Source organism: Diplotaxodon limnothrissa, linkage group LG12, assembly GCF_057381915.1.
Source record: "Diplotaxodon limnothrissa isolate DT_005_m linkage group LG12, D_limnothrissa_male_GT1.1, whole genome shotgun sequence".
Lineage (NCBI taxonomy): Eukaryota > Metazoa > Chordata > Actinopteri > Cichliformes > Cichlidae > Diplotaxodon > Diplotaxodon limnothrissa.
The window spans coordinates 2,565,963-2,586,196 of record NC_140607.1 but is presented as its reverse complement, the minus strand read 5'-3'; the positions used below and the strand labels follow the sequence as shown (position 1 = coordinate 2,586,196).

Genomic DNA, 20,234 nt, shown 5'->3' with positions numbered 1-20,234 from the left:
CATTAAAGATGAGAAAAAGGAACAGATTCAGCGGACCACTCAGATTATTAATGTGGGTTTAATGTTCATAAAGTAAGACTGTAGACGTACAGTTCAACATGTGGAGTGTAAAACACAGATTTGTACTGACCAGATCTCAACAAACAAGTGGAGCAATGAGTATGTTTGTGCCTGAAATCCGATGTATCTGGCTCGTGTTATTTGCCACAGTAACTGTGTGCTCGTGTAATTTGTTCTACAGCAACAACGGTCTCAGTATGTGGAGGGGAAATGATCAAAATACTGTTCAGATATCAAAGTAAGAATTTGACATGTTTTTATAAATCGTGCATATTTAGAGATTATGTAGTTGGACAGTAGAGGAAGACAGTTTCTGTTCTGGCATCCTTAATCGCTTAATATCCACCAGATCATTGGCGACCTGTCTGTGATTAAATTAACATCTACACCTTTAAATAGAATTTTATTTGAAACGCCAACAGAAGCTTTAGACAGAAACATGTTGTTTGTCTAGTCTGCCTGTTTAGCATGTGGCTAACAAACAAACCCTAGACAGGTCACTGATCAGCTGGTAGATGTTGGGAGGTTAAAAATATTTTTTAAATGCATAAATAAAAACATCTTTAAAAGACATGCTACCCTTTGGAAGAACTGTCAGTATAACTGTTGTATATTTCAAACCACTGACATTCCTGTCAGGATGTCACTCGTGTTGTACAACATAACATAACTGACGGGAATATTTCCACAGTGAAACAACGCTCTGTGCCTTTAGTGCAAAGCTGATGAATGTTGTGTAAAAACAGCCAACACACCAATCGAGCTTTACTTCATTGATTTTTTTTTATTGGTTTGATGCTGTTACAATAAAATATATTTAAAAAACAAAAAAAGATTTTGGTCACTCTCTCTTTGAGGAGAAAAGCACTTCAGTTTAAGACAGGACAGACGCTCAACTCACAGGAAAGAAGAGAGAACCAAGACCAGAACAAAGAAAGTGAAAACAAGAGAATCAGCTCCACAGTAGTAGCAATTTGACCTCAACATAAAGCAGAGAACGTTTTTGTGCTGAAATGTATCTTTATCTTGCAGCAGATATTCACTTCACAACATAAATATACTATACAGAGTGATTACACATAACTATCTCAATTGGAACACTAAGTGTGTGTGCAGGTGGTGTGACAGACGTAAAGGTAAGGCTGGAGGAGTGATTGTCGACGCCCACATCAGTGGACCAATAACAAATGATCTTAAACAGCTGCACAACATTAAAACATTTGACTGTTTTTAACTCTCACTGTCACTCTGACTGTGTGAGACCCTAACCCAGCGTGGGACAGAACAAAGGAAGTGCCACAGATGATGCTGCAAACACAGACTTCAGTGCTGCGATGCAGTGGATGCTCGACTGCCTCGGTTTAAAGCACGCTGTCATTATTCTTTGTGGTACAAAGTTTGGCTCCGCGAGTCGTTGCACACGTTGCTCTTTCACGTAGTGCTCGCTAAATCTGAAGAGAAATGCCCACTAAGCAACACGTCAACAACCACAGGTCAGCTGTACAGCTTGTTGTAAGCTAGCTTTGTCTCGCCGCTCTCGTTGAGCACTGTCACCAACATCCGTGATGATGTCATCAGAATGGAGCAGTGGGCGGAGAATGAAGATAAATAACTTCTAACATTCTTAAGGCTGAATAAACAAATGAACTATTTATCCTGAAAATTGGAGGTCAAATTTCAACAAATGAGAATAACACCTGATTTTTGTTTATGTACATAATTTTAAAAAAACAAACAAACAAGCAAATGCATCAGCAAAGTCATCAGATATCTCTAAATATTGCCGTCACTTAAAGGGAATCTGTAGTGGAGTTTCCAATTTTATATTTAGTCTTGTGTCCTGTTACAGAGGTGGATGTTCATATTAAACATTCAAATAATGAAGTCAAATAAAGAGAAATCCCTGTGAGCCTGAATGTTTTCCCTCTGACTGGACGCTGTTACAGGAGACATCACACACACGTATACGTCTGTAATTATTTATTCAAGCATGTTAAGTGAAGCTGAAATGAGCTTAACCAGATTCATTAATATCCTTCTCTTATGTTTCACTTCAGTTTTATTTATGTAGCACCAAATCAAGGTACAACAATAATACAATATTATACTTTTCAGTGTTTTGTTTTTAGAAGCTGCCAATAATTCAGTTATTAATACGTTTGAACGTGTGCATCCCAAACATGGTCACCTGGCTGTGACCACAGAAGCTCCACCCACCATTTAAAGGGGGCGGGGCTAAACGAGCTTGAGTGTATCCAGTAGGATAATGTATTTTAACTTGTAACTGTAATTAAAGCTACTCTCTAAGTGAACAGAACAGGTCCCCTTTAAGCGTGACACAGGACACAAACATTCCTTTTAACATGTCACATAACAGTCCCCTGTCCTGCTACCGTCCACCACATGGACAATGGTGGCTGAAAATAGTCCTCACAAATTTGTTTTGTGTGTTTGCTCAAATCATGTTTTTTCAAGGAAAACTGAAACTCTTTAAACCTCAGTTCAGAAGCACAAAGCAGTCGAGGGCTACTGAGATGTGGGTTTTCACCTCCTTTTGTAATTTTCTGAAAACAAAGGAACTTACTGAAAGCAACAAGTTTGGATCATCTGATCAAAATCCGCGTGAGACGCATCGCTCCTGGATGGCGTGCAGCCCGATGTGTTGAAAAGTGACACCAGTGTGAATGAGCACGTGACTCGCATGGATGAGCCAAATGTGACCAGATGCACCTTTTACTTCCCTGCATCTTTACGGACTGAGCCGAAGGACAAACATTACAGACGTGCTTCTCACGTGTTTGCTGTCATTGTCATTACCAAGTGCACATTGATGCGTCTATTGTAGCTCCTGTCAGCTCCAAAGCTTCGCTGTGTACAGTTTCTCTCTTTTATCTCCTGCGTTGTTTGTCTCTCTCTTCTCTGCCTCTCTCTCACTTTCTCTTCTTGTTGTTTGATAAAACACTTAATGTGTTTTTCTCAATACTGCCTTGGCATTTATATATTAACATCTAGATAGATTTAAACTAAACTTTATTTATGTCTGTTGGGCTTCTCTAGCAGTGCTACTCTAGTCTGACGACATGACATCATCAAAATAATAAAGATAATCTAGGATAAGCATCTAGGATGTAGCATCAGATACTGGGATCAAAAACGTCTCATTCAGATATTAAAATATTACTTTGGAAAGAGAAAACAAATATTTGCTGTAAAAAGTAAACATTTGCTCATCCAGCAAATACCTCCATCCAGTGATGTGACTGCAAATTTCACGCTGAAGGCCTTGTCAAAATTTGGTAGCGATACGACAAAGATATTTTGAGTGTGAATGTTACAGATTGAAAAAGGTGGCAATGAATGACGTGTATCTAAAGAGTAACTGTTTGATGGGCAGCTCTGTGGAATTCATGTTATATTTGCTCAAAATAGATAGAATGTAACTCTATACGCAGGTCGAACTTTAGATGCTTGAAAACAAGTTAGAAAATCCAGTTTATAGGTATAAGGTCACGTTAATGTAGCTCTGCAGGACATGAAAACATTAATATTCAAAATCTCCAAACTACCGGTGAGCACACACGCAGCTTTATAATTCCAAACTTTAAGGAACTTTTTTTCCATCCAACTCAAAACATAAAAAGTGCCACAAAGGTGACCCGGGGGAACCTGTCTAGTGTCATTCAACATTTTCGTCACTCGCTCTTTTCCGTCCACACACACTCTCACCTAGACAAATAATATATGGTGGCGGAGCGTCCTGCTCACGCTCCTCACACACACGCCCTCTTAGCGTGCAGCATCTCGATCAGCAGGTTGTTGCAGGGCACCTCTCCACTCACATGCATGTAGCATAGGTAGTCCTCGGCCTGCGTGCTGAGGGAGCGCAGCTCCGGCAACCGTACCAGCAGCTGGCTGAACTTCTCTTGGAACTGAGGGTAGGCAGACAGGGTGTACTCCAGCAGAGCAGCGTTCACCTGCTCCTGGACGCCCTCCACAAACGCCTGGTTCTCCAGCAATTTTACATCTAAAGAGAGCAAAGTTAGTTCAGGTTAATGTGTGAGCAATTACAAACTGGCTGACGAGTGCAGAAAGAAATCATTCATTTATTAATATGCGCCACATCACCGGTGAGCTGTCCAAGGTGGAGACCAAGGTCGGTTTGGTTAATGCTGGGTTTGAAGTCATATGTAAACAGACACATTTTTGCAGTAGAAATGTGGCTTTTCTAGCAGATGTTGTGCAAAGTCTGTCTCATATATAAAATTTGACATTGGCAGCCTGTTCAGACTACAGAACAAATTCTATAAAGAATGTTAAACCCTACCCATCACCATGAATGTCACACATGGAGGATGTTGTGTATAAAATGCACATCTCCAAAGTCAAAAAATAGGAATTCAAGCCAACAAACATCAAAGCTGTTTAAATGTTTTGTGAACTTGGGGATGAAGTACATCAGCACAGTGTGGAGCTGGAACAAGACATCAGATGTTTCCTTTTTCACAAACTCGTCTTTTTATGTCAGTGGCTTAACAAACAACCACGCCCCAGACTAAACCCTGCATGGGTCACCACAGTGATGAGCGTTGACTCAGCACCATTTAGCCATTTGAAGTAAAATAACTTGTTATAATTTGTTCTGCACATTTCTGTCTTCTTGAGACTAAAGTTTTATTATCAAAAGTTAACTATGGACCAGAGAGGACTGGGAGCTGCTTCAGAAAAGATTTGCAGGTATGTTTTTCACACCAATGTGAAAATTAGTTACCTCTGTAAAGGCTTATGGAGCGATTCACACTGATCATAGCCGGCAGCACTCTGTGTAAAGACCATTTTCATTTAGAAACATTTCTAAGTATCTAACTATTGTTCTGCTATGTCAGTTAACCTTGGCTTTACATGTATATATACATATATATATATATATATATATATATATATATATATATACATATATATATATATATATATATATATATATATATATATATATATATATATATACACACACACAGGGTTTTTCATCTTCACCACAGCTGCACATTTTCACCTTGGAATTGCAGTTGTACCAACAGCATCAGAAACACAAACTGAGGCAGAGTCATATCGTGCAGACCCAAACAAAACAATCCTGTTAACTCGAAGGGCGGGGCCTGGTTGTGATGAGCACAAAACGATGAATGAACAATATTATTAGCTGTTTGATGATGCTGAAGGTTCATTTCAGCCCAGTTTGAAGGCTGCGTTATCAGTAACATGAACAGCTCGTTAAGCCACCGGTATGAAGGTTCTACAGGCTTTGTGGTTGGTGTTTGTAATCTGTTCCCACCCAGCAAAAATAAGTTAAAAAGACGCTTTTGACAACAACGAACGTCACCTCAGGTTCAAAGGAAGAGCGCTGAACACGTGTGCATTCCTCAAACACAGCAGATTTGAATCCAGACCTTTCTCCATATCAGTGCTAACCACTCCACTACCAAGTATAACAGTTTACTTATATAGCAGCGATTCAACCCAACATTTTAAATAGTGGTGGAGAAATAAAGCCCTTTTAACGGGAAGAGACCTCCAGCAGAGCCAGGCACAGGTGGGGGCCATTATGGGCCATGGATGGGTGGAGGTTGGGAAGGGCTGGCAAAAATGTAGCACACAAAGACGTGTGTTGCAAGTGATTTGAGGGCCATACAAGCTCTACGTGCAACACACAATGACCTGGTCTGATCTATATTCAATTTTAACATTTTTTTTTAATTATGAAAAGTCGGCTTCACTTTTTAGCCAAATTTGGACGTAAAGGTTACCATTACTGACCAACCAGAACTGGCCAAGAAAAGAACATTTTTCCCTCTCAGAGCAAAAGGTGCAGCAGGACTCAAGGCTTTATTTCAAAATCGGTTTAAAAGCGCTCATAAATCATTCATTTGAGGGATAAATACACTGAAAAAAAAGGGATTGGCCATCTCTTGGATTTATGTAAGCATCTTGCGTGTATTTAACACAAGTGCCTCATGCTTTAAAGTTAAGTGTAACTATATAGTGTAGAAGCTACATGATATGCAGAGAGGGTAGATTAAATTGTTCATATCATGTTTGATTGAAGTAAGTCAATAATATAGCAACGTTAAATCTCGCGACCCTGCACGGGATTCCAGTCTCGCACTCTTTGGATCGTGGTTTGAGGAAGGCATCCATCTCAGGCAAGTCGAGCAGCCGCCTCTACTTTTTTCAGTTTACCGAAAACAGTAAATTGGGTGGTTGTTACATTAAAAAAGGCTTCCTTGTAATTTGAACACAAAAAGTTCATGTTTCTTTCTTGAATGTAATTAAATCATGCAGGATCTGTTTAATTTGTTCTTGTTGAGATGACCTGATACAATCTAGTGAGAGTGGTTAGTTGCTGGACTCATGAAATTCACAAGATCACACGAGATTTCAAGCTGCAGTAAAATCAGTGGAGTTATAGGAGGCAGACAACTGCACACACACCGTGCATGCTATCGCTATTTATTGTGGTTTAACTTGTCAAGGACAAAAACGTACAGAAAATTCTGCATCAAGCCTTGAAATCACAGCTTTCCTGCTTTTGTTAATTCTGGATTGGTGGTTAGTGCTGTTGCCTCATAGCAAGAAGGTTCTGGGTTCAAATCCACAATCTGCCTAGTTTGCAGTGGTTTCTCTCTGGGTGCTCTGATTTCCTCCCACAGTTAAAAGTCGTGCAGTTATTAGAGTTAAGTTAATTTGTGATTCTTAATTACCGTGAATGTGAGTGCAAATGGTTGTTTGTCTCTATGTGATAGAGCTGTCAGTTCAGGGTTATACCCCTGCAACCCGGATAAAGAGGATGGTAGTCATTGTAGATCCATTCAGCTTTTATGTTAACCACAGTCTAGACTTTGTTGAACATTATGTAATATGAAGTCAACATGTAGTATTTAAGTGACCAAGTAGTATTGGGGTAAAGGTTATTGAGTAATGTTCAAATAAAATGACAAAATTGCGAAGAATTAAAATATTCCAAGAGCTCAACTTACTTCATCTGAACATGTTTCAGTCGCATTTTATCAACACAACATGCACAGGCTTATTGAATATGAATAAGTTGTGTTGGTTTAACTCAGTTGTTTAAGTTTCTGCCAAAGAAAAACAGTTGTGTGCAACCAATGTCCACATGGCCTTTTTTCAGTACTAGCTTTATGTGTATGATGTACCTATACTTTATGTATTTAGTAAGGTGAATGCGTGTGGGTGGCTGCGTGTGTGTTTTTATGCGTGCGCGGTGCATGTGAGACAATAGCCGAGCCCTCTGGTGGACTGGCATTCAGCATCAGCTGAGCTCATCGTTGAGAATCCATTCACGCAGTAATTAAATGTTTTGAATCAATGTTCTGAATCATCTTTTCAAACTGCTTAAGGGCAATTAAATTACCCCTGACAAACCTGACTCTGAAGATGAGGGAAAGCAACAGAGCAAGCAAAGGAGCCACTGCCAAAGGCAGCAAATATTTTCTGCCTATGACAAGTGCTCTCCTCATTCAAAAAGCTCTTTGTTCCCTGCTTTGCCAGCGCTAAACAGCAAACACTTCAGGGAATCTGTTCGAGCCACATTTATGCTCTCTCCATCTGCACAAGCCGCTACATGAATGCCGGCCCTGCTATCAAATGATAGACCCATCCATTACGCTTCTTTTGAATGCCATTAGTGGACAATGGAGGAGGATGTCTTTGTTAATATCAGCTTTTGTCAAGCCTAGAAATTTAATTAAGTGAATTTATTGGAGGGAAAAAGGCCAGTTTGGAAAACACTTGTAACCTCATAGATAAAAATGCTCCTGCAGATTATCTGCAATTGTGACATTTTTTTCATTAGGATGTCAGTGTTGCTATTCACAATCTGAGAAAAGACAGCACCAGTATGGCCGTGCAGCTCCATGAAGTTGATTGATTTTTGCATCTGCTAGCCTTTGAAAAATGCGTGATTTACAGACCACACACATAAGTCCACACTTTTCAAAACAGTTTTATTTGCAAAAAAGGTCAAAAGGTTCCCTCTTACTGTACTTAAATAATCATTTTTAGAAGAAGAGACTTTCTATCTGAAATGTCTGTATTGTGTCTCCTCCTTCAGCCTCTAAGCTGAGAAACTTATCAGCAGTTTGTAAAAACATCGTAGTAAGTTGGATGGAAGCAACGGTAACGGTGCCGGATGCTAGTTATTTGCCGTCATAATGCATCCCCTCATTGTATTGCAGCAATGATGCACAAACAAGATGACTCACTTGGGTTGAAAAGGAGGAGGAATTTCAGACAGGCGATCTCTCTGCGGTCGACCTGCAGCACCCGCAGCCTCGCTGCCAGCTCCTGACCTCTTTGGACCAGACTGGAGAGTGTCCCCTCAGCCTGAGACAGGATGGATGACAGCTCCACCTGCAACACGGGCTACTGGTTATTTCCTTTGCCCCTTATATTCATGAGACTTTAGCAAAGACAAATATCCCGGGTTAGTGCGTTGGAGGATTTTTTGCCTGTTTAGCACATGGCTAACAAATCCACTCCCCCTGGACGGGGCAGCAGTGAGCGGGGGACACGATTACATTCAAAACCCAAAGGCTTGGATCACCTCTGAGTACATAAGTGTGACATTTTATTTTTTTCCACAGTGTCATGTTAAGTATTTGACTTTCCAAACACTAAAGCTTACTTGTTCCCCGAGGTTAACTGCACCCATTTTGTAGAGAATATCGATCCCGGGGAAATTCCAGAGTCCCTGCACCTCACAGTGATGACAGTCTAACCACCAGAATTATATATGCTTGCAAACACTAATTAAATAAAGACAAAGAAACATAAATAGCCTTAACTTTAACACTAAACTGGACTTTGAGAGATTTATTGGATAAACGGCCTTTCCAGAGTTTCCCTTTTTTTCTATATGTCTGTTAAGTTTATTTCACTAATAATTGTTGGCAAATAAAAAAAACTATATGTTTTTTTTGATGAGACACATATGTCTCTCTATATTTAGTTTAGAGCATGGAGATTTTGCATTAGAATTTGAACTACTGTTAGGATCAGAATATGTTAGTACAGATATCAACAGCCAGTGAAATATAAATGAATACTGCTAAACATAGTGTATATATATTTTTATACGAAAACAGTAAAAACAAAACTCCTCTGGATTGGGTGCAATGTGTGGAGCACACTGGGTGGTGTGCTGATGGGAAGTTGTGCGAGGGAGTTGTTACCTCCTGGCCGGTCACCAGCAGAATGCTGTCTTCCTTTGCGTGTTGCACTTGTCTGAAAATGTGATCCAGGACGAGCAGTTCAGACCAGCAGTTATGAAGCAGCTTCATTTGATCTCCCACCTTCAGGAAACGCAGACAGACAGACGCAAGAAAAGCAGACAAAGAACAAAGATGAACTCAGTGGAAAACAAAAGACATCTCATATTGTTTGATAAACTCGCTCTCACATTGAGCTCGTTTCTGACCAGAAAGACGAAAAATATTTACACCACTGTCACCAATTAGTTTAAAATAAAAGGACTATGGGGGGAAAAATTAGGCTTTTAATAGCAAAACATCTGTGTGTGTGTGTGTGTGTGTGTGTGTACTCTCCTTTCATACTGGCCCAGCAACACCTAGGACCTCTCCAGCCTCCTCACCTCTCCCCAGCACCCCCACCTTTCCCTTTTCTGCTCTGCTCTGGGGGATGGGTGCATATGTGTTTCCCCCCACCCGACTGTATCACACCCATAATCCTGCTGCCACAATATTGTCTGTAAAGTGAAGGACACAGCAGTCAGTAATTTTGCGGTCGCAGCTGCTAATAGGCCCAGACCCCATTCATCTGACATGGAGCTGACAGAATTACAGTCCATCTGAATGAAGCTATATATCAGTCACAGAGGTTGCAGTCTTGCCACAACACTCATCTGCACCGGTGCAGTGGTGGGGGTCTGGGCGTGCAGTGATAAAGGAAGGGGTTAAGGAAGCAAGAGGTCTCGGCGACCTCCTTTGCTTCCTCTCCAAGAGAAGTTGGACACTCAGCTGCGGCCCACAAAAAAAAGCTCAGAAATAGCAGGCTGAGTGTAGAAGGAAGGCATTTCTTTCATTTGCCACATGGATTCTTAATGTTTGTGTCTCTGCTGGGTTGAAACTGATATGTCAGGTATATACGTGTTAAGTGTCATATTACCTGTGAGGGCCATATTTTATGAAATGACAGGAAACTGTAAATGTTGTCTGTCATAGTCTACTGCCTTTACTGACATCGCAACCGCACACTGATACTGTATCCATTCCTCTGCAGAGCAGCCAACCGTGATGATATTTCCCAAGCGATATCTGTGTTGCATGTGGAAAAGGTCACCGATGGGCGGGTTGGCAGTTCAGGAATTTTTAAAAATCATCACCTATTTGGTTAAAAAAGCTGTAAGCAAATTTTCTAGATTCTGAATGTAGCAAAAACAACCCCTAATTCTATTTCTATGCTTTGTTGTGTCAGCAGTAACCTCACAGATGGCTTCATTTGGTCATCAGTTGGTTTTCACATTGATAAAATAAAGTCTGGTTAAACTTTGGTGTAATAATTTGGGCTTCTTGCTACTTTCTTCTTATTGGACAGCCACAGCTATATGATTGAAGTTTGCTTTTTTGTAATGACAACAGAACAAAAGAACAGGGCTACAAAAAAATCTAAATCAGAGGACTTATTGATTATATCTCAAAACACTTTAACTTGATTCCAGCTATCAGCTGAACCCTTGTTTTAACTGTTCAGGGTTCCAAAAGCGTTCCAGCAACTATACTGGCCCAAGTACTGCAAAGCAGAATGATCTGATATGAACACAGCTTTATTCTCGAGGTAGAGAATGATGAATGTACTTCACCATTCCTTCTAGGTCTGTTTCCAGCCTTGATCTTCCAAAGACAGCTATGACATTTTGAGTTGCAGAGGCTGGACCTGGCCCTGCCAGCTAACAAATATGGTGTTAGTGACTTTTAAGAAAATATATTAGTTTTGACAGTTCTGGTCAAAGTGGCAACTTGGGAACAGAAATGTGCATGCAGCACCAGTGCAAGCATGGGAATATAGCAGCAGAGCTTCTTGCATGCCAATCAGTCAGTTATTTATCTTCTGAGCTTTGATAGAGAAGTGATATGACAGTTTTTCAAACAAACCTGGGGGTTGTTTGCTTTCTGTGCACCTGTGTTTAGTAACTAGCGAAACACTTGGAGTACTGCGGTAACACTCTGAGTGCACGTTCACTAATATATCACACACTCTGGGGAGCAAAGAACACAAGCAATAATTCATGACCAGAAAGCAACATTCAACTAATCCAAAGTTTTTGATTTAATATTTAGATGTGATCTTTAATAAGTTTGACCCTGCAGTCATTCCAAAATGCAGTTTTTGCCTTCTGTCCATATTTTCATGAATAACGTGTATTTTAAGTAAAATTTCCAGCCTTTAGTAGCGTTTGTGTTCATTGTGTGCATCTCAGCCACGTTTTCCATCATCACCAGGTGAGCAGAAGGTCAAACATATGACAGACAAAGGCCACCTCTGGGGAAATTGCAGCAATCGATAGCTTTCATTCGGCAAATAATTTAGTAACAATGTAGGCAAGCGCAGAGAAGAGCTGCGATGGAGAGCTGACATTCCCCCGTTATCGTCTGCATGGAATGTAATTATCCAGCCCAGGGAAACGGCTCTTTCAGCGGGAGGCTTTCTTGGCAAAATATGCACAGCTTTGTTCTCACTGTCCATGTTGGCTGTCCACTGTGCATAAAAATGGTGTAAATGTCAGCACAAGTACATTGGATGTGTATAAAAGGAGACTCCTGGCAGGGAAATGAAACTTGTGAGAAAAGCTGTCACTTCAAAATAAGGATATAAGAGGAAAACCAGCATTATTCATCTTTTTCCGTATTTTGGTTCATGGTCTGACAAAACTTTTATGAACGGGGAATTAGACATTAATGCAAATTAGAACATATTTCAAATCTGAAGCGATATAATTATGTTTTAAAAGCTGTTGTTTAGTCTGACATCTAGAATTAGACATTTCATGAAGTCCGTGAGAACCAAACCAGTCCAAAGTAAATCTGTTGTTTGTCAGATTTAGGTTTCTCTATAGCAGCAATACTTGCTTGAAAATGCATTTACAACATATCTTACTAAGAATGTTATATATATCAGATATTATAATACCATCACGTTGCCTTCCAACTACCAAGCAATGGGTTAAAAAAAGAAGCACTCGTATTTATTATTGTTCTGTTGTGATTGATTATGTCTGTTTGTCCAAGCAGGAAAAATAATTGTGCAGCATGTACTAGCAGTCCTGCTACTAGTACTATGACTACTACTAATTATAATAATGTGCTCTTTTAAATGAAAGCTACAAATTATATGCTGTAATTACAACTATTTCTAAGTCTGATTAAAATGTTTTATATTAAATAACAAAGCCTAAGGTTACAGAAGGCTAAGGTTAGCTCTCATTGATTTCCTGCTGCCGGGTTATATATATGTACGAGTAAATAATTTGATATTAGCAAAAAGAAAATCACCTTTGTATCTTATATTCAGTTTTTAATTAGTTTGCATTATTTGAAGACTAACATGAAGTATTTGTGTAACCCATGCTAATCTTCAGAGGTGTATCCCCCCCCCCAGTAATACCTTCTCCATTTACATTATTTTAAATATCACTGATAATTGGTGAGAATAAATGACCATTATTATGTTTCTAGCTGTAAATTAATAACTGGGAATGGGCATGTTGTGGAATGTTCCAGCGTGTGCATATTTTGTCATAATGTGTTGTTTTTTGTGTTTCTTCCACAAAATTTACATTTTGGTTTTGTGACTCTGTGACACCATGAGTGCAGTGGGTTTCTGACAATCACTGAAGAGATAGGCCGAGCATAATGCTCTACTGTTGCTTCACATAAAGTGAAGTAGTAATAATAATTATAATTAATATAAATGTATTTGTGCATCACAGAGTTAAAAGTGCTCCTCAGCTCAAATGTATAAGCATGCATGTTCCAACATGCAGACGCATTGTCAACCATGCGGTCCAACATTAATTCCAACACACTTCTATACCTACAAATAGATGCAATATAGAGGGAAAGATTTTTAAAAATGACTTTTCAGCAGTTGTATAAAACAAACCACAGATTCAGCCAAACTGGAAAGCGCAAATAGGTATGATATGTGAGTCCTGAGTAGCTGTTGACTTGCTGCTGTATTCTGCACCAACAGGAAACTGGCTAAGCAGGAGCAGCAGTTAAAGTTCCAGATGATTGAATGACAGTAAAGATTTGATTTTGGGGGGATATATCTTCGATGAAGGAAACGAGACTGGATGAGCTTAGCGAGCTTAGTCAGATTCAATATTTAGATGTTGGTCAAAGATGATCCCAAGCAGATGATTTGATGTTACTGGTGAGGAGGCCAAGGTCCTGACCTCCTTAGAGGAGCTGTCAGGACCAAACACTAGAACATCTTTTTAACTAAAACTGAGAGGATATTTATCCCATTTATCCCAAAACTTTGTACTGTGCTTGTGTCGACTGTATACCAACACACACTTTGTACATTATCAGTAGAAAGAATTAAATGTCTGCAGCTGGATTAAAATGATCAGATATTAAAATTTACTGTATATTCTGATGATATTTGTTGATAACAAAATATGATGAGCTGCTGTGTGTTCCTCCTGTGCTGCTGAGACTGAGCAGCAGTTTGGCCAAGTATCCCCTCACACAGGCACAGACGCAGTATAAAGATACCTCGTTGTGTTAGTGTGAGAAGATGCAACCAAAAAAACCATCATCCCCACAATGGGAGCTTTGTCTCTGCGACAATAAACAGACAAAGTAACAATAAAATAACAATAAATAAGTAACAATAAAATAAATTAATCAGCATGCATCGATGTTCTCAGAAACAAATAATCATTTTTAGTCCATTCAGTTCATACTTTGAGTTGCTATTTGAGCAGGACAGTGAGCTCGAATAAAATGTTATAAAATCTGGAAGCTGTGAGCTACACTTACTCAATAAAGCTTTCCAAACACACACACACACACACACACACACACACACACACACACACACACACAAAGAGCTTACAAAATCGTACAAAAACATCAGAGGGCCTAATACTGTGTTTAATGTTTGAAACTAATAAGATGTTACGTCTTATTAGTCTTATTAGATGTTAAAATTCATCGGATCTGTAGACCAGAGCAAAACCCATGAAGGATTTTGGAAAAACATTCTTATATTTAACATTTTAAAAAACTGTTCGGCCTCTGACAATGGGGGAGAGAGGGGTGGGGGAGAGAGGGGTGGGGGAGAGAGGGGTGGGGGTTAGTGTTTGTCACTGGAGAAAGAAAAACTGAGCTCAATGGGAAGAACTGTTACAATTCAAATTCCATCTCCCTGCATGCAGGTTGGACTCACAGAAAGGTTTATCTGACGATCATTGTAGGTTTTCTTGTGTTTTCTTTTTTTGGTAATTTTGCATGATTAGTTTTTGACTTGACTGCATAAATTGCTGTATGCATGATCTTTTTGCTGCAAGCAGTAAATCCAGTCATAAGGAAACCACTCAATGCTTTTCACATGCAAGAATATGAACCACTGGCTCCTCACATCCAAGACCCAGGAGTAAATATCTAGACGTGACTGCGTGTGAAGCAGGAAAGGAGCAGAACTGCTCTGACTGTACCTCAGTAAATAAACTGCATCTGATGAAAAGACACCAAGGACCAAATCACACCAAGGACAGCATCAACCTTTTGTTGCTAGTTAAACTGTTTAATTGGTAGAATCCCTTTGGCCATGGCTGGTTGACAGATGATTGTTCGTCAGCACAGACACATCATATCATGACTTATTGAAGAAGGTGACATTTTCGTCTTTGTTGTGTTACCTGTCTGATTTGTCAGGAAAGAATAATAATTCTCCATTTTCACTCAGAATACGAGGTGTGCGTGCAGCAGTGCCATCAGCAGCAGCGCAGTGAGTTCTGACTTCGTTCTGACTGCGCTGCTAAAGCTTACAGCGTACACAGACGGGTCGGCACACAGACAGATGTTTGATCATCATTCTCTGAGGTGTGTGTGATATTATCACCTACCAGGAGGAAATAAGAGGCTGAAAGTGCTGTGTTACACAGCTAAACGACATCAGACCAACTAGTCCAGTTACTCCAACTGCAGCTTTTTAGAGCTGCGCAGTGTTGGAAATAACAGTTCAATATCAGGAACACTGATTTTTCAAGAAAAACTTATTGAAGGCACTGACTGTAACAGGACATCATATAATGTAATAATGGGGACTGGTGACAAATTAAAGGAAAAGGTTGACTCTGTTATGCTTGGTGAGGCCTTTTGCTGCCATGGTTTAGGTTTGCTTATCCCCATCTACGGGCCACAATCATCAGGTTTATGCACTGGCCTTCACACACCAGATCTCAGCCCAACCAAACACCTGTATGACATGTCACCAGCATACTCGACCAAATAAGAGAAGATTTTTTTGGCAGAATGGTGTTTCTCCCTTCAGCAGATTTAGAGAGATTTGAAGAATTAAAGCTGTTCTGGTTGCTCAACACCTTAGAAAGACCCTTGTTTTCGCTTTAATCTGTCATTACTGTCATACATCATAATTATTGAAGTTTAATAGAGCACTTCTTTCTGTTCGTTTAGAGGAAAAAAACATATTTTAAGAGTTATGAAAAAGAAATTCTCCTCTGCAGTAAAAATTAACGGGACATTTGAGAAATGTGAAATCAGAAATAGCATTCACATGAATTCAAGCAAGTGAGAGCCTCTATGAGAACGTGATAGCAGCAGCAGTAGTGCTGGGAACACTTTCTGAATGGACTGCGAGTGGATTGTGAGTCAGCCGTGGGCGCCAGCTTCATCACATTTGAATTGCATTCATGTGTTTGTTGGGTCTGAAAGCCTGTGAACTTATTAATACAGACTTAAAACAAGCCATCGTCTTAATCCTTTTCAGAAACAGTAACATCGCGGCACCGTGCTCCCTTTTTCTGACAAACAGCAAACAGAAACAAAGGAAGAATGGATTCAGCCGTCCTTGTAAAAAGCTTTTGTGAGCGTGATGAACTTTTATTTTTTCACTTCTGCATATTTTAGACATAACCATAAAAGATCTTCAGAAATGTTCGGCTTTTACTGCTTGATTGTCACTGGATCAATATGTGTTTTCTTTCGTATCTTTTATTTCAGTTTTTATTTGTGAATTCCTGGAAAACCAAATGTGGGACTCAAGCAGCTGAGTCTGAGAAAACATCCCTCAAATCTAAACCGACAGATTCTTTTTGGGTGAATGCGCCACATGAAAATTCTAATTTTGGGTTATGAAGCATTTTCTGGTAGATCTCAGGTTTACTAAAATACTGCATGGAGCCTGTATGTACATGTATTGTGTCTTTGTCACATGTTTTGCAAGTGAAACCATGTACGGTTCATTTCAAACACTCAACACGGTAAAGAGTTTGCTACTCACCCTCAGCTCCTTAAAGAAGATGCAGCTCCGAGCCCACTCCACTATGGAGAACAGAGTCTGGTCTGCCATCCGACACATGAGGCTGAAGGTGCTGGGCTTTTCCAGCCGACCCCGGCCGTTTTGCTCCTGTTGCAGGTGAGTCACAATCTTGTTCTGGACGACCAGCTCGTCCGGGTCACAGCGCAGCAGCTCCAGAACCAGTGGCGGCAGGCTGGGGGGTTGCAGCGAGGCTGAGGGGTACATGTCTGGGTAAGGGTATCCTGTAAGAGTCTCAGGGGAGCTGGTGTAGTCGGGACACTCGGCTTTAATCGCCCTTCCGGGAAAGGCTGTGTACTGGTACTGGGTGGTGAGGGGCACGTGTGACTGCATGGCCATACCCAAAGACGGGGGTCCGTAGAGATTAGCCTCGTAGTCTGTGGGAGTGATGGAGCTCGGGGTGGAGGGGAGCAGGCTTTTAGAGATGGTGGGAAGGGTGTGCAAGGTGCCAGTGAAGCCGTAGTCTGCCTGCAGAGGAGAGGCTGGCGGAGGAGCCGTGCTCTCCAACTTGAAACCGTTGGATCGTATCAAAGCTTTCTTCTGCTGTTTCAAGGCCCTGTCTCTCTTGTACATGGGGCCAAATTTATTCCTACCCCCACGCATGCGGTCTGCACGCACCGCTGTCACACATGAGACAAAAGGAGAAAACAGGTTTACAGACCCAAAAACCATCGACTGCCTCTTACACTGTGCAGACGTGCTGAGCTTTATGAGCACTAAACTCTTGTTCACAGTATTCCTACAAAGTAATTAACAGCCTTGTCTGTCTTTTTTTTTTTTTTTGCTTCCCTTTTTAGGGCTGAGAAGAATCCCCGAGGAGTCTGTGCAGCTTTACTCCTTCTTCCCCGGGGAGTCTCCAGAATTTTATCAGCAAGACAAGAATGTGTCGTTTTTCTGCTACGGAAGCAGGTGCTTTCCTTTGCATTGCTGTCTGGGAATCAATCCCATCCCATGTGTGCAGGAAACACTGCATGATAGCCAGCACCATCGCATAAAGAAGTGGCCTCAGATAGACTTTAATATTATTTATTAGATTTATTTTATCATATTAAAATAAATGGTGGCAAATCACAGGCAAAATGTCCCTGTTTCATTATTATTATTATTATTATTATTATTATTATTATTATTATTATTATTATTATTGTAGTAGTTTACCTTCCAGCCGCATCCCAACACTGAGGCATTTCTGGAACCGACAGAAGGGACATCTTTTCCTCTGGGTCTTGTCTATTTTACACTCCTGGTTTTCCGCACACGTGTACCTCTTGTTGTTCTGCACTGTCCTCTTGAAGAAGCCCTGAAAACGAGCGACACACTGGTATCAAACGACTGGGTTTAGATTTCAAAATAAAAGGTCGAGAGCGACTGCCGTTTTTGTATTTAGATTTAATTATTTCGAAGCACATTTCATTAACATTAAAGCCTTCACACGTTAGCTAAATTGGGATAACGTAAGTGTCCATTTTTCGCTGCATTTATGTTTCACGGACATTAAATTCAGACAAGTTCAGCAGTTATTTCTAACAGCTGGAGAAGCAATAATTAGCAGCAGGTTTGTGGTTAGCGCTCATTTTCAAATAAATAAAAAAACCATGTCCTCGCGCATGTCCTCGCGCATGGCTACCGTTTGCGTACCTTGCAGCTCTCACAGGTGAGCAGGCCGTAGTGATATCCAGACACTTTGTCTCCGCACACAGGACACAGCTCTTCCAGGTCCTCGTCGTATGTGTACTCCATCACCTTTAAAGTCACACCTGCCACACACACGCACAGTGAGTCTACCATGCAAATCGCCTCTGATAATTATTTCTGCCGTGTTTTTTAAAAGAATTATCAATTATAAAAAACGAATAAAAAAAAAATACAGATTCGCGTAATATTGTGCATTATTCCAACAAACATGACTTTTTACTTTTCGGCACTTAATCATTTTCCTACAATTTATTGTAGTTTCATCTCAACCTTTGACAGTTTGTTTTCATGTGAATGTGATATGAAATAACGATAATGTGTTTTTTTTCTAATAGAAGTTTAAATACATAAATTGCAATAAATCATTTAATTATTTTACAGGCATTTCTAGATGTAAATTATGAAATGTGTTTACATCATACAGTTAAATAAATGTTATGTAGGAGTGGAATTATTGGGTTATGTAAGATTTTAAATGAATAAATTATATTTTTTTAAATACATAAAAATAAAAAATAAATAAAAACAAATTAGATGAAAAACACAAGAGCGGATGTATTTAAAGACTTTTGCCCGAAAGGTTATTTAAGTAAATTTAAGCTTTAATTTTGTGTGTTGTTAGAGAAGCTCATCTCTACGGAGGCATACCGCAGAAAAACGTTATGCGTATATCTACCTGTTTTTTATTTTTTTATTTTAAATTAAGAAAAGTCAAATAAAAATGAATCTACATACAGCCACTATCGGCATCAATGAGACTCTCTCTATTGCATTATGAAATAACTGACAGACTATTCTTAACAACGAAATGTGTCTGCAGTTTGTTGTTGTGGTTTTGTTGCTTTCACCTGATCTGACTCCGCTGCTGAGTCTCGTGGTTCAGTCTCTAAGCTGACGTCGTTCATGAACCTACAGACACACGCGGCGGTGACTGATTATCCGGCCAAATGTTTACTTTTAGTTTTTTATTTTTACCGTTTTTGTTTGTTTGTCTTTGACGTTTCTGTAGAAACTGTCCGCACACACTGAAGTGAATCGGCGGTAAAACGAAATGAAGGCCGCTGAACAGTGAAGTGTGGAGGCCTCGCAGTTTGACGGGTAGTATTATTATTAGATCATAAGCAATATCATATTTTTTTCTTTATTTTTCACAGAGCAGCAATATTTCAAGATTTTAAAACAATGTAAAAAAAAATGACAGATGTTTTCCTGGACTGATGATTGTTTCAGTTAATTGAAATTTGCATTGAGGAAAAAATGCTGCCGTCTTATTTTCAAACAGTCTGAATTAACTTAATAATTAAACGACGCGTTGTGGCTCTTTGGAGCTTGTGTGTTTCTTTGAATATTTTTCTGACTGCATGTCGCTGATTTTTGTTTCTTGACAAGCATTTGGTTAAAATAAAAAGTCACAGCTGTGAAGGTGACAGAAGCTGGAGTGTAGAAGGCCATGTAGGAAAACGGAGGCACTTACCGTGAGCCTTGTCTCCCAACATTTGAGCAGCAGACAGCAGGCAGGCAGTGATGATTGTCTGATGATTAAAACCTGGATGTAGGTGTTGCAGCAGCCTTGCATGGGCTGCAGAGGAGAGCAAAATAAAAAAGAAAGAAAGAAAGAAAGAAAGGCCAACAGAATTCCGGGTGAGTGCTGTCTATATCGGGATGCTTTAGGAGCCAGAAGGGCCAATAGAAAGTGTAGTACGATGATGACCATTCACGAGCTCAGAGTGAAACTCCTTTCCTTCGCTCGCTCTTTACTGCGATTCCCTTATCGCCAAAGTTAGGCTGCCACGCTGCTATTGGTGGATGCCGAGTCATGTGACAGATGCTCTCCGCAGCCACAGAAAAATGCCTGGACAGAAGAGCCGAGCCGATGGAGG

The 20,234-nt window shown here is 40.1% G+C and overlaps 1 protein-coding gene across 1 annotated transcript; it reads right to left on the bottom strand.

Moving 5' to 3' along the window:
- Positions 1-3,830: 3,830 nt before the first annotated feature.
- Positions 3,831-19,850, bottom strand: LOC146620661 (nuclear receptor subfamily 5 group A member 2-like). Its single transcript, XM_085367771.1, has 7 exons — positions 19,829-19,850; positions 18,298-18,416; positions 17,818-17,959; positions 16,624-17,279; positions 9,306-9,425; positions 8,337-8,484; positions 3,831-4,084 (listed from the first exon to the last, which is right to left on the bottom strand). Exons 1-7 carry the CDS (start codon positions 19,848-19,850, stop codon positions 3,831-3,833), a joined length of 1,461 nt encoding a protein of 486 aa, XP_085223897.1.
- Positions 19,851-20,234: the final 384 nt, after the last annotated feature.

Bases quoted from the DNA above. Each gene is read 5' to 3' on its own strand.
- LOC146620661 (XM_085367771.1), bottom strand. From the start codon at position 19,850: ATGTTGGGAGACAAGGCTCACG. The intron at 17,280-17,817 runs GTAAACTACTAC...CATGTGTGACAG, and splicing joins TGTTGGGATGCGGCTGGAAG to CGGTGCGTGCAGACCGCATG. The intron at 9,426-16,623 runs GTGAGTAGCAAA...CGTTTCCTGAAG, and splicing joins TCTTCTTTAAGGAGCTGAGG to GTGGGAGATCAAATGAAGCT.